At 43.6% G+C, this 14054-nt stretch overlaps 1 protein-coding gene across 6 annotated transcripts in view; it reads right to left on the bottom strand.

The window, feature by feature from the left end:
- Positions 1–14054, bottom strand: part of LOC138982837 (SMC5-SMC6 complex localization factor protein 2-like) — a 62339-nt gene that overhangs the window by 33555 nt on the left and 14730 nt on the right. For 4 of the 6 annotated variants that reach the window (XR_011460988.1, XR_011460989.1, XM_070356198.1 and 1 more), the window contains 3 exons: positions 5009–11155; positions 2086–2152; positions 1173–1230 (listed from right to left, as the gene is read on the bottom strand). Coding sequence is in view for 4 of the 6 variants with exons in the window: in XM_070356198.1 (XP_070212299.1) it covers positions 1173–1230; positions 2086–2152; positions 5009–11155 (6272 nt within the window). In the remaining 2 variants the exon portion in view is untranslated. The remainder of the gene's footprint in view (positions 1–1172; positions 1231–2085; positions 2153–5008; positions 11156–14054) is intronic. The other 2 variants (XM_070356199.1, XM_070356201.1) reach the window with 2 other exon arrangements.

Here is a 14054-nt window from a genome sequence, read left to right as displayed (position 1 = left end):
CTGTACTTGTTGTCCTGTCATATAAAGGTGACCTCTTTAACAAACAAAATCCTTTCTGTACTTGTTGTCCTGTCATATAAAGGTGACCTCTTTAACAAACAAAATCCTTTCTGTACTTGTTGTCCTGTCATATAAAAGTGACCTCTTTAACAAACAAAATCCTTTCTGTACTTGTTGTCCTGTCATATAAAGGTGACCTCTTTAACAAACAAAATCCTTTCTGTACTTGTTGTCCTGTCATATAAAAGTGACCTCTTTAACAAACAAAATCCTTTCTGTACTTGTTGTCCTGTCATATAAAGGTGACCTCTTTAACAAACAAAATCCTTTCTGTACTTGTAGTCCTGTCATATAAAGGTGACCTCTTTAACAAACAAGAAGAGCAAACGCTCGATCGAGTCACTTTCGCAGTTCTGAATATTATATGAGGCATCAGATGGACAGGAAGAAATTGCTATTCACAACACAATACAGATGTAAATAATTTGATGTAAAGAATAATCCTATAAAGTTTGAATCAAATCCGATGAATAGTTTCAGAGATATGATATTTCAATTTTTTTCCTTCAAGACATACCTGTGACCTTGAAAAAGGTCAAAGGTCACCAAAGCAGACGTCAAAGTGTAGAGGTCACTGGGAGTCACGTTCACATAAAATTTGAGCCCGGTCACTTTTATAGTTTCCGAGAAAAGCCCAACGTTAAGTTGTGTGTTGCCGAACAGAAAAGGCTAGTTATCTCCCTTGTTTTTCTGATAACGTTCGTAAAAGGCTACAGATGTAAATACTTTGATGTAAAGAATAATCCTACAAAGTTTCAATCACATCCGATGAACTTTGTCAAAGATATAAAATGTCTAATTTTTCCTTTGACGCTGACCTGTGACCTTGAAAAAGGTCAAAGGTCAACGAAACCATCGTTAAAGTGTAGAGGTCATTGGAGGTCACGACTAAACAAAATATGAGCCCGATCGCTTTGATAGTTTCCGAGAAAAGTCCAACGTTAAGGTGGTGTCCGGCCGGACAGACTAACACTGACCGATTACATAGAGTCACATTTTCTCAAGTGACTCAACAAAATCCTTTCTGTACTTGTTGTCCTGTCATATAAAGGTGACCTCTTTAACAAACAAAATCTTTTCTGTACTTGTTGTCATGGGACATGTAAGCTTACCCTTCCTCCTTGAGGAGACACATTTGTGTTCACAGTGGATAATGTGCTGCGAATGACACTGAAAACCAAAGACAAGTAAACATTTCATTTTCAAGGAAAACCAGCTTAAAAATTAAGTGCATTTTTGTCTGTTATAAGCGATCAAGTTAACCACTGTTCAGGCATTTTCATTGGATGAGAGTATCTTCCTGTGGCATTGAACACAATGGAGTATGCGCAAAGGATGATACATTAAAAAAAATACTAAAACAACCAAACAAACAAAAACGACATAAACTGGCAATATAGAACAGCACCCCCAAAACAAAGCTAACAAACCTGGTTGGAACACCAATTTAGACCAAAACACATAATTTCTCATTCATTTCCCCATTCTTCTTCTTTTTCTGCGTTCGTGGGCTGAAACTCCCACATACACTCGTGTTTTTTGCACGAGTGGAATTTTACGTGTATGACCGTTTTTTTTAACCCGCCATTTAGGCAGCCATACGCCGTTTTCGGAGGAAGCATGCTGGGTATTTTCGTGTTTCTATAACCCACCGAACTCTGACATGGATTACAGGATCTTTTTCGTGCGCACTTGGTCTTGTGCTTGCGTGTACACACGAAGGGTGTTCGGACACCGAGGAGAGTATGCACACAAAGTTGACTCTGAGAAATAAATCTCTCGCCGAACGTGGGGACGAACTCACGCTGACAGCGGCCAACTGGATACAAATCCAGCGCGCTACCGACTGAGCTACATCCCCGCCCATTCATTTCCCAATAAAACAAGGACCACAAAATCCAATGAACTTTTATGCAGCTATTCAGAATGGCGGAGTGTGCTGCAAAAAATGCAACATTTACACACACACTTCTGCACTCAATTTGCGGAACCCTTGAAAAAAATTACTTTGATAAGAACACAAACCTTGAACCAAAATCTGGTCCATCACTCAGGGAGTCATCAGAGTCATCAGACACTGGTGACCGGTTCTCTGCACAGAAAATGACATTCAATAGTAAACAACAATAAGCATTACATTTCCTTACTATTATCTGAAATGAATTATATGTTTAGATGGCCTGCTGGCATCAGAAACACTGAGAGATCGCAACATCATTCAAAGGATTGAAACAGCTATGCACTAAATTCATCACTACAGTGGAACCCCCCCTTTTAAGACCTTCAAAAATTCGAGAAAATCAGGTCTTAAAAAGGAGGGAGTCTTAAAATGGGGTGACACATTTATTATTATTATTATTACTGTGATCATTTTTTAAAATTTTTTTTAAATATTTTTTTTACACAGGTTATGAACAGAAAATGTGAAAAAAAATGGGGTCTTAAAAGGGAGGGAGTCTTAAATTGGGGGGTCTTAAAAGGGGGTTCCACTGTACAACAAAAATCCTCCACACTAATTGGGCCTATCTGTCACGCACTGGAAAGGACACGTCCTTTCACTTTTTTGAGTGTCAGAAAAATACTTCGAAGACAAGAGATTTTTTTCTACTTTTTTTTTTACACTGACACCGACACCAATCTACCAAGCAGGCTGAGCAACACTGTAGGAGCAATTCTAAAACAGACACCCTGTAGCATATTCATCCTAGCGACAAAAAGATGCATCCTTTCCAATTCCTAATTGACATATTCATTGTACATTTGTAGTGGCTGTATTATGAACAGATTCAAAGTTTCAGACATCATGTCACAGTCATTACATTATAGCCAGTAGTCCTGATGTTATCACTCAGACTTTCTTTTGCATCCAAAGCTTTAAGGCACAGTCAGCCTCCCGTAAACCATCACAGACACTGTCAGGCTTTTACACACAATACAAACACCCTTTCATTTAAACACTCGCCGCTTGAGAACATCCAAAATTAATTCTTTGAAAATTGCTCGCTCTTTACGTAGGGCACCTAGGATGTTCTCAAGCGGTGAGTGTTTAAACGAAAGGGTGTTTGTACCGTGTGTAAAAGCCTTACAGTATTTGTGATGGTTTACGGGAGGCTTACCGTGCCTTTAAGCCTTTCATTAAGTTTCAATAAATCTGACAGTAGTTGTAGATGATTAAAGGTACAGTCCTGCCTGTAAAAACAATTCAGCTCACCATCTCAGGTGTGGCCAGGCTTTACCTGGGATAAGTGTCACAAAGATGTGTCTTTCTTTATTTGGTGTTTAACGTCGTTTTCAACCACGAAGGTTATATCGCGACGAGAAAGATGTGAGTAAGGTATTTGGAGATAGGTTGAGCTTTGTAAATACGTCGTGATTTTAACCTCCCTAAAGAATGGATTGTTGATGCGTAGACAGGTTAGAAGCGATATCACGGGTTTCGTGTGATTCACGAGGAAATAGCCCTGGCTGAACATAATTGTGTTTACGAGTTTGAGCAATATAGCTGGTTTCGAGACCGAGAGAGAGTTACAGCGTATCAAACTAGAAACCAAGGAGGTTGGTTTGCCAGGCATGAAAACTGAAAAAAAAAAAAAAATACTGAAAACAAAATCGTGCAATTTGGTGCAATGTGGGGCTATCTGAGCCTTAAAATTGGATTCAAACATGGCCCCAAAACTATTTTACTATAACTATGACTAGGAAGGAAAAAAAAAAAAAAAATAAAAAAAATAAATAAAAAAAAAAAAAGGAAAAATACGGAAGAAAAAAATAATACGGTTTATTTTTTTCAAAAATACGGAAAATACGGAGAATTTTCATGCCTGTTTGCGCTTGTCGTCTTCTTCTGGGAACAAGCACTCCTTCTTGAGACGGGTCTCTTAAGGTAAATGAGTTATTATGTTGTATAATATTGAAGCTTGAATACATAGCTGGAATGTAAAATGTTAGTGTATGCAAAGTGCACTAAATTCTAGTGTGACGTTTTTAAGAGGATTCTCGTTGAGATTGAATTACGTTTTTGTTGGTTAATTTCTTGAACATAAATGTTGTTACACATTTATGTTATGTTAAGATTTATTTATTTGGTGTTTAACGTCGTTTTCAACCAGGAAGGGTTATATCGCGACGGGGAAAGGGGGAAGATGCCATAGAGCCACTTGTCAATTGTTTCTTGTTCACAAAAGCACTAATCAAAAATGTGCTCCAGGGGCTTGCTACGTAGTACAATAATTATATTACCTTACTGGGAGAATGCAAGTTTCCAGTACATTAAGGACTTAACATTTCTTACATACTGCTTGACTAAAATTGATTATATTCTATACAAGAAACACTTAACAAGGGTAAAAGGAGAAACAGAATCCGTTAGTCGCCTCTTACAGGCATGGTACTGAAGGAATGGCAGTTTCAGCTGAAATAAAGCCAGGGGGCCGCTTAGGTCCCCTGGCGGGGTCAAGGGGCAGCGCCCTTTGTGGGGGTCAGGGGGCGTTGCCCCCTGAAGCTGACGACTTTTTACTAATTCAAATGTGTTTAGTGCCCTCTCCTTGAAGCTGAGAGGGATATAAGTGAAAGATAACAAGGCTTGAGTAAGAAAAAATAATAATCTCAAGTGAATGGGCGGATTTTTTTTGATTTTTTTTTGATTTTTTGAATTTTTTTTTTGATTTACGTTTTCGGCGGATTTCCGCCGATCGGCGGAAGAGTACCATGCCTGCTCTTACGACATGCTGGGGAGCATCGGGTAAATTTTTTCTGGTCCCAACCAATATGGGACTCCCCCTAACCCGCGGGGGGGGGGGGGGGGGGGGGGGGGGGGGGGGTGTTGTTGCAGAAATGGTGTTATCCCATGTAAAAAGATTGACCAAATCTGAGATGGTGAGCTGAATTGTTTTCACAGGAAGGACTGCCTTTAATCAAACCTACGTTCCAGAAATGCAAGCCTCCTCACCAGAGAAAGAGTCTTCGAGCTCCAGGGTTTCTGCAGGTGTGGTGCTTGTCGTGGTCCCAGGCATGGCGGCTGGTGCTGAGAACAGATCTACATGGCTAAAGCTCTTCTGCTGGACCTCTGGGTGCTTGGACATGACACTCACAAGGTCAACCCCCATATGACCACCACCACCACCATCTACACTCTCTCCACACTGTGCACGTGCATCACGCTCGCCAAACACACAGGACAGCCTATCAGGGGACAGTGCCTGGTGCGTAGAAAGATTAGGAAGAGAAGGCTCCACCACCAAGAGAGTCTGTTTAGTCTGGTTACACACACAGGAACTAGCGCGACTACTTCTACAGCATGCACAGCCACCGCTACGCTGCTTGTGCTCAGGGACAGAGTTGCCGTTGAGGTCCAGGACAGCAGGCTGGGAGAGAGAGGTGGGGGATACAGGCTGGGAGAGAGAGGTGGGGGATACAGAGGGAGAGGTGGGGGTGCTGAGAGAGGCCTGGGGTTCGAGGTGCGGGGGAGAGGCACACACACCCGCAGCTCCCGGTACGCATTCATCCCACTGACGGAGACAGGGAGGAGAGGTGGGGCTGCCGCTCTCTGGCTTACCTGCTGCCGAGCCACAGAGACCTGACACTTCCAAGTCCGTGTCCATGAAGGACTCCCCATCAGGCTGCTCTTGGCTGCTGTGCAAGTCTGTGTGGACATCGTTGGACTCTCCTTTTTCTGTTTCCATACAGGACCCATCAGTAACACCACTAGGCTGCACGCGGTTGCTGTGTGAGGCTGTGCGAACATCATGTGAATTTTCTTCTGCCAATCTTTCCTGCAGCTCAGCTGGATTGTCTAATTCTTTGTTCAACGTCCCTGGGAGGACTCCAACCGTTTCATTCTCCTGCAAGTCCCCCTGGCTTGACTCTCCTGTAGGAAATCCAACTGCATCCTCTGTCTGTGACTGGGCCAGAGTTTCTTCTTCCTGGCTGATTTTTCTAAGTATTTGGACCTTCTTGTTGCTACCATCCTCAAGGTTTCCTTCCTGTGCACCGTCAACAGTACTGCTTTCAGTTTCATCCAATTCATCTGCACCCATACTGCAAGACTTTTGGAGTGTTCTGCTTTGTTTCCTACTTTCACTTCCCTTATCTTCTTTTTCAGAGTCCGAGAGCGTACCTTGAGATTCGCAAGCATCCGGATAATCTGGCATTGTATTTTCTTCGGTTATATCTGTGTCTGCATGCTCCTTTGAGGCTGAGACTCTCTCTACTGATAACTGTTCAGGGATGTCTGCATGTTCCTTTGAGGCTGAGTCTCTCTCTACTGATAACTGTTCAGGGATGTCTGCATGTTCCTTTGAGGCTGAGTCTCTCTCTACTGATAACTGTTCAGGGATGTCTGCATGTTCCTTTGAGGCTGAGTCTCTCTCTACTGATAACTGTTCAGGGATGTCTGCATGTTCCTTTGAGGCTGAGACTCTCTCTACTGATAACTGTTCAGGGATGTCTGCATGTTCCTTAGAGGCTGAGACTCTCTCTACTGATAACTGTTCAGGGATGTCTGCAATTTCAACATCCATCTCCTTGATTACGCATGCCTCATCCAAGCAAGAGCACCTCTCACTGTCACCGTTGTTGTCCACAACGACAGAGATTGTTCTTTCAGAACAGATAACACTCCTCGATACATGCGTTTCTGCCAACAGATTACTTGCAGTATGAGTAACGCTGCCAGCTTCAGTGGATACTTCAACCTCAATTTTGTCGCCTAGATCATCTCCAGTCTGCAGCATGGGTTTCAAATGGATCTCCAAGGACTGCTGCCGAGGCAAACGCAAGTCAAAGCAGGTGGTCACATATTCGCTGTCATCAGCTGCATCCGCTGCAGTATCTTTCAGCTCTCCTGTTGCTGGTCTGCTTGAGGTCCCCTCTACATGTAGTGAAGCAGCCCCACCAGCTCTGACTTGGTTCTTCCCGCTATCATCATCAGCAGTTATGGCCACGGAGATGTTAATCTCTGTTGTCCCAGAGGGGTCTTGTTCAACTACAATTGTTGATTGCAGAAGGTCATCTACAGAAGAAGACTCGGGTGACTTTACAGTGAAGTCCTTTGACCTGATAGTACTGTGTTTGCTTGTTTCCAACACCTCTGTGCCAGGACCAGCCGTGGATGCGACCGCAGCTTTAGGGGTGTTTGTCTTTCTAGTGCCATCAGCTGCCACATCAACACTTGCTGTCACGGTATCATCGCTGGGGTGAGAGCGATTCATAGGTCTGCAGCTGGCAAGATCTTTCCTGGTCTGTACCTCTTCCTTCTCCCTCGTATCATTCTTGATCCTTGATTTAGGTGACGCTAGACAAGAGTCAATCTCACGCAAAATATCGTCATCGTCAATGTACTTTTCATGATCACCGCTCTGATCCAAGTCATCTAACATACCATATGCCACGCTTGGGACTGGGGCTGAAGGTGCTTGTCTTGAAGTAACTGTGTGCATGTGCAACATGGGCTTCGCAACACCCTTGACTTCAGGCAAGGCTTTCTTTGGGTTGGGAACTGACTGGGAAAATGATTTTTCAGCATCACTACGTGCATCGGTTGTTTTGGAAACCGTAAATATGCAGGACATGCTGACGTCTTTTTCTACAGGTGAAGTTTTTACTGCACTGGAAAACGGGTCCCCTTTGATAGATTTGCTGGGTGACTTGAACTGCTGAGTTTCAGATGAATCCATCCTTGTCATTGGTGGCTTCTTTCTCACTGAAAACAAAGCCTTCAGTTTGTCCCTCTCGTTCATATTGGTGACACTGCCTTTTCTCGCCTTCTTCACTACTGGAACCCTTGTTCTGGCCTGTGTGCTGATTCCAGTGCCTTCTGGTCTTGGTGTGGTCTTTGAAGGACCAAGACCAGAAGGCACTGGGTGAGTTGTCTTAACTTGTGGGAGTGGGACTGATTGGGTTATCTTAACTTCCGTAGGTGAGACTGCTTGTGTTGTCTTAGCTTCTGTGAATGGTTGGGCTGTCCTAACTTCTGTGAGTCTCCTCTCCCCTGTATTCTTACCATCCCCCTGACATGTTGCCGTGTCTTTGTTTGCTGAGAATTGTCCAACATTGCTGGTAACCGAGTCTGTCTGGTGAGCATCTTGTTGCCATACACCTGCATTTCCAGGAATGTAGGCAGCTTGGTATAGATCTCGACTCGTTGATACCTGTGTAACCGAGTCTGTCTGGTGAGCATCTTGTTGCCATACACCTGCATTTCCAGGAATGTAGGCAGCTTGGTATGGATCTCGACTCGTTGATACCTGTGTAACTGAGCTTGTCTGGTGAGCTCCTTGGTTTGCAGGAATGTAGGCAGAATTACCGGTAACTGGGTGTGTCTGGCGAGCACCTTGGTTCCATACACCTGCATTTCCAGGAATGTAGGCAGCTTGTTTTGGATCTATGTTCGCTGATACCTGTGTAACTGGACCTGTCTGGTGAGCCCCTTGGTTCCATACACCTGCATTTCCAGGAATGTAGGTAGCTTGGTTTGGATCTATGTTCGCTGATACCTGTGTAATTGGACCTGTCTGGTGAGCACCTTGGTTCCATACACCTGCATTTCCAGGAATGTAGGCAGCTTGGTTTGGATCTATGTTCGCTGATACCTGTGTAATTGGACCTGTCTGGCGGGCACCTTGGTTCCATACGCCTGCATCTCCTGGAATGTAGGCAGCATTAGTTGTCATTGAGTCTGTCTGGGTAGTACCATGTTGCCATGCAGCTGCATCTCCAGAATTGTCCACAGCATTAGTGGTAACTGGGTTTGTCTGGTGAGCACCTTGGTTCCATAGACCTGCATCTGCAGGAATGTTGGCAGCTTGGTATGGATCTAGACCCGCAGATGCCTGTTGATGGTCCGTGAGTGAAGTGTTCTCTTCAAGACCTTGGTGCCAATGGTCAGATGTTGCCCAGCTGGTAGAGCCTACTAAAGCATCTTCTTCACGCTGTGTTCTGCCTGCATCCCCTGCCTCACTGTTCAGGTTCATTACGGTGCTTTTATCAAGCTTGATCTCTGAACACTTCTGTGCCAGAGAGTCGATGAAGCATTGTTCCTCTGAACGGGAATGCTGGAAAAACTGACTGAAATCAAAATCTCTGGTTGGCTGTAGGGAAGCGTGGGCAAGGGAGTCCGCTAAGGCGTCTTCATCTTCAGCTCTTTCAGCCTGTCTTGAATGACGAGGCATTTCTCGTGGGTCCCCTTGATAGGTGCTGCTGTTGGGATTTTGTTTCAGAGGTGATGTCTGCACTGACTCATTCAACGCCTTCTCCTTAACCCTAGATGCCGACTTCTCACAGCCCCGGGTGTCTTGGTCATGAACGGCTCTAATCGACGTCTGGGGTGTTTTAATTTTGACAAGCCTTCTGGGCTCTGACTCCGGCACTCCAGACTGTGGTTTTACTTTCAGTTTTTCCTTGTCTGGAATTTTTCCTGATGTTGCAGGTTTAGCTTTCAGTCTGACAGTCCTTTTCGTTGAAACTGATTTCCCTGGCTCAGGTTCTACTGCTGCTAAAATCTGGTCTGGATCATATCCCACAGGTTTTTCGTCCATCTTCGCCTGGGGTTTTCTGCGAGATGTTTTGCTGTGTATTCCCGTGCCTAAGCAACCAAACTGCTCACATGATGAATGTGCTGCTGGAAGATCGACAGCCTGCCACCGGGCAGGTAAACTTTCGTGCGATACGTTTACTGGGTTTTGCTTATTTACTTTCTTTTCTTTCACGTGGACAGGCTTCTTTGTGGACAGCACCTTCTTTGGGCTGGTGGTGATTGAAGCAGAACTGCTGGCGACAATTTCTGGTGATGGTAACGGTGCCAGAGCTGCCAGCGCATCTTCCGAAGGGGCCGGTAAAGCACTAGTTGGTGATCGCAGGTTTTTCGTCAATTGGTACTTCCGGTTCATTGGGGTTTGATTTCTCCCTTTCTTTTTTTTCATCTGGTCCACAGGCCGAGGCACCTTCTTTGGACTGGTGGTGATTGAGGCAGAACTGCTGGCGATGATTTCTGGTGATGGTAAAGGTGCCAGAGCTGCCAGCGCATCTTCCGAAGGGGCCGGTAAAGCACTAGTAAGTGATCGCAGCTTTTCTGTCAATTGATTAATTGCGTGCTGTGGATCGTTCTTCTCCAGAGAACCAGATAAACCCAGAAGTCTGTCCTGTACATGATGACCTTCAGCTTGCTGAGTGGCGTTGGCTACAGTATTTGTCTCCTCTTGGTCGGAACAGGGACTAGGGGGAGGGGGGACATCCCAGCGGGAAGGCTTGCCGCTCCTCGTTAACCTCATCTTACTTTTTTTCTTCTTTCTTTTTTGGACAGAGTCAGACGGTTCTGGGTCATCAGCAGATGAATCACTTGTGTCGACCGATCCCACAGAGCCAGGGGGTGTGTCTAGGTCAGAAATGGAGTCAACCGCTTGGTTAATTAACTGTTCCAACGTGCTTGTTGTTCCCTGTTTATCGCTGACAATATCAGGCAGACTGCTTTGTGAAATTTGAGAGCTGCTTCTTGAAACTTGGTTTACTCTTGAGCTACTTCTTGAAATTCGGTCTACTCTTAAGTTGCTTCTTGAAGCTTGGTCTATTCCATGTCCAGCTCGGTCCACTCCATGAGCTCCTGTGTTTAACGAGTCTAAGTCAGTAGTATCAGAGTGGGCCATAAAGCGTGTTTGTTCCCTTGGCAACCATTGTCGCCGTCGATGACCTCTCCCTTGCCAACCGCCCCTGGGAGTAAACTGTTGACCCTGGACAGTCTGCTGACTTTGGAACGGTCGTTTCCCTCTAAAAGACAATTTACCTCTCCCGAAGGGCCGTTGACCCCGAGTTGGCCTCCACTGCTGTTGTACTGAATGTTGACCACGACCAGCTGAATGTTGACCACGACCAGCTGAATGTTGATCACGACCAGCTGAATGTTGACCACGACCAGCTGAATGTTGACCACGACCACCTGAATGTTGACCAAAACCACCTGTCCTTTGCCTTCTGGTAAAGTTTGCGGTGTCTGTGGTTGATCGCTGCTGGTTTCTACCAGGCCTCCGTCTGTGCGGATCTGGCGAATTCCTGTAGACGTGCCTGCGGTTGCCGGAAGTGTACGGTACCCTTCTCTCGTTGCTGTCTACAAAAAGACACCCAGATTAAATTCAGTTTTAATGCCGTGCTTTCCTTTTTCGTGTTAATCTATCAAATGTGAACGGCACAGAGATAAGCTGCAAGCTGACAGTGAAAAGCAAACATGTGGAAAGCAGTTGTAGTTCATCCAGTCCCTGCAGTATGCGACAAGGTGTTCTCATTGTACATTAAGACCAACAATTATCACAAAAAAGAGTCTGGTAAGTCAACCAACCACTGAATATAATTTTGTTTATATGTCCCCTTTTCTCAATCAATCAATCAATCAATGAGTCTTATATCGCGCATATTCCGTGGGTACAGTTCTAGGCGCTCTGCAGTGATGCCGTGTGAGATGAAATTTTATACGGCCAGTAATTGCAGCCATTTCGGCGCATATTTACCTTTCACGGCCTATTATTCCAAGTCACACGGGTATAGGTAGACAATTATTAACTGTGCCTAAGCAATTTTTGCCAGGAAAGACCCTTTTGTCAATCGTGGGATCTTTAACAGGCACACCCAATGTAGTGTACACGGGGGGGGGGGGGGGGGGGGGAGTTCGGACACCGAAGAGAGTCTGCACACAAATTTGACTCTGAAATAAATTTCCGCCGAACCTGGGATCGAACTCACGCTGACAGCGGCCAACTGAATACAAATCCAGTGCGCTACCAACTGAGCTATATCTCCTGTTTCTCCCCCCTCTTCATTCTTCCCAGCCTTTCTGTTATTTTCTTGGGGAGGGCTGATGAGTTTGTGAGGGGAGAATTTGAAGGCAGAGAACAGGGGAGAGCCTTGAACTTGAAAAACCAGTTGAACACATGTAAGCTACCCAGAAATGTAGTCGGTGACATTACCAAAAACCTTTTAGTCATTTGGTCTATTTATACCAGCATGGAGACAGCTACTGTCAGGACAAACAAAAACACAGAATGTTAATGGTGAGAAGAGAATTTGTTTGTTTATTTGGTGTTTAACGTCGTTTTCAACCACGAAGGTTATATCGCGACGGGGTGAGAAAGAAACACAAGGGAAGCTACAGCAAGTCTACTACACAAGTCAATACTGAGCGATGAAAAAAATACTATTGTAAGCAAGCCTACAATAGTAGGTTCATGAAAATGTGAATTCTGGGTTAGGTATTACTATTAGTAAAAAGAGTCCATAAAGAATTCACTAGTACAATTTGTTGAATTAGGATGCTGGAATGGTCACACATGTCATGTATGAACAGCTTAGCTACGGGCGGGCGGCAGCTCTAATTAAATCAGAGAAATCAGGAGCAAACATGCTACAGATCCCCACTTCTGCAAACAGCTTTGCAGGTTTTAAAAAACACAAGGCTTAAAATAGCATCCTTTGTATCATCCAGTACAGACTGGCTAAAGTTTATCAACTACCAACTTCATGACGAATAGCTTAAGAGTTCAAAGCCAAACAAACCTTGGAAAATTATTCCAAAAAAATAAACCAAAAAAAACGTTCAACACTATATTCTGTTCGATCAGCAAAAAGAAATTATTTAATTATGTAAGTCACACTTTCAATATCACACAAAGACTATATAAAAACTACCCCTAAGTTCAGATGCGGACGTGAAGCGTTTGGCAGACACAAAAAAGTACGTTGAAAGCAATCTTATGAACACAAATTCAAGAATTCATAAACCCCTGGGTGACATGAAACTGTCCCCAGACTGGGATATGAATAACTGAGTTGAGCAAAAGTTGAATAGCAACAGAAACAACTGTAAAGTAACTGATTCCATAATGTTTAACAGCACATCCTACTCCCTAGTCCAAGTAAAGTAACATTAAGGCCAACAAAAAAAATAGGTCTGTTTACGGTAACATAGGCCAAAAAAATAGGGTCGGTATGTCGGGAAATTTTTTTTTTTTCTCTCCAAAAAACCATATTTTTTACGTTATTTTGCCAAAAAAACAAAAGATTTTTTTTTCCTTTCTTAAATGCCAAAAAAAAAGTCTAGGGTCGCGCGAAAAAAATAGGGTTGGTCCGGTTACCGTAAACAGACTATTTTTTGTTGTTGGCCTAAGCCTTAAGTTTAAACATACACTTTAACTGCTGATATGAAATGAACTTCGAATTTATACTATTTGAATTAAATTATGAGAAGGACTGAAGGAGACAACAATATGCAGAGACAAGAGGATTAGAAGGGTATGAGATTAATGCTACATTCACACGATCTATCCACAGAACCATAACTAATAACTAATATCAATTGAAGGTGCCACATTCTTGTAAGATGATGAATCATATGGGTCATTTTCCCAAAAAATGTCTGCACAAAGTGTAGAATGAGAACATACAGCCAATGAGTGATAATACGCATGTTTTGAAACAACTGTTTGAACCAAACCTGTCATCAGGTTCTTCACGCTAAGAAGATAAAAGGTCAGTGCTCATGATCCTTGAGATATGTGACCCTCCATAACGGAATGAGTCGCATGTCACCTTTGTATGATTTTTATATTTTTTTACATTTTTCTAAAGAGTTTTTTATGCTCTATCCAGAGGTGGAAATCGTTTTAGAAAAGAGCAAAAACTTTTCGAGTTATAAACCTGTGACTAAGGTGACCCTCACACTGTTACCGGACATCCCCCGGACTTACATTAAGCCTAGCGCAGAACCGCGCAAGGTGACATGCGACTCATTCCGTGGTGGAGGGTCACATATATGTGCAATGTAATAAAACCTCTTTGAATACATGTAATATTCAAAACCGATGCACAAACATTACAACCACTACAAAAATAAAAAGATGTTTCAAAAGTTAAATCTTTCTAAATTGAATTTTTAATGAATGATTTTTTCTTGGAACATCACTCATAACAATCTGAATAACAATTAAAAACATCTAATGTCCTGTTGATACTGGCAG

This window comes from Littorina saxatilis, linkage group LG12 (genome assembly GCF_037325665.1).
Source record: "Littorina saxatilis isolate snail1 linkage group LG12, US_GU_Lsax_2.0, whole genome shotgun sequence".
Taxonomy (NCBI): Eukaryota; Metazoa; Mollusca; class Gastropoda; order Littorinimorpha; family Littorinidae; genus Littorina; species Littorina saxatilis.
This window is presented reverse-complemented; position numbering and strand designations above follow the sequence as displayed.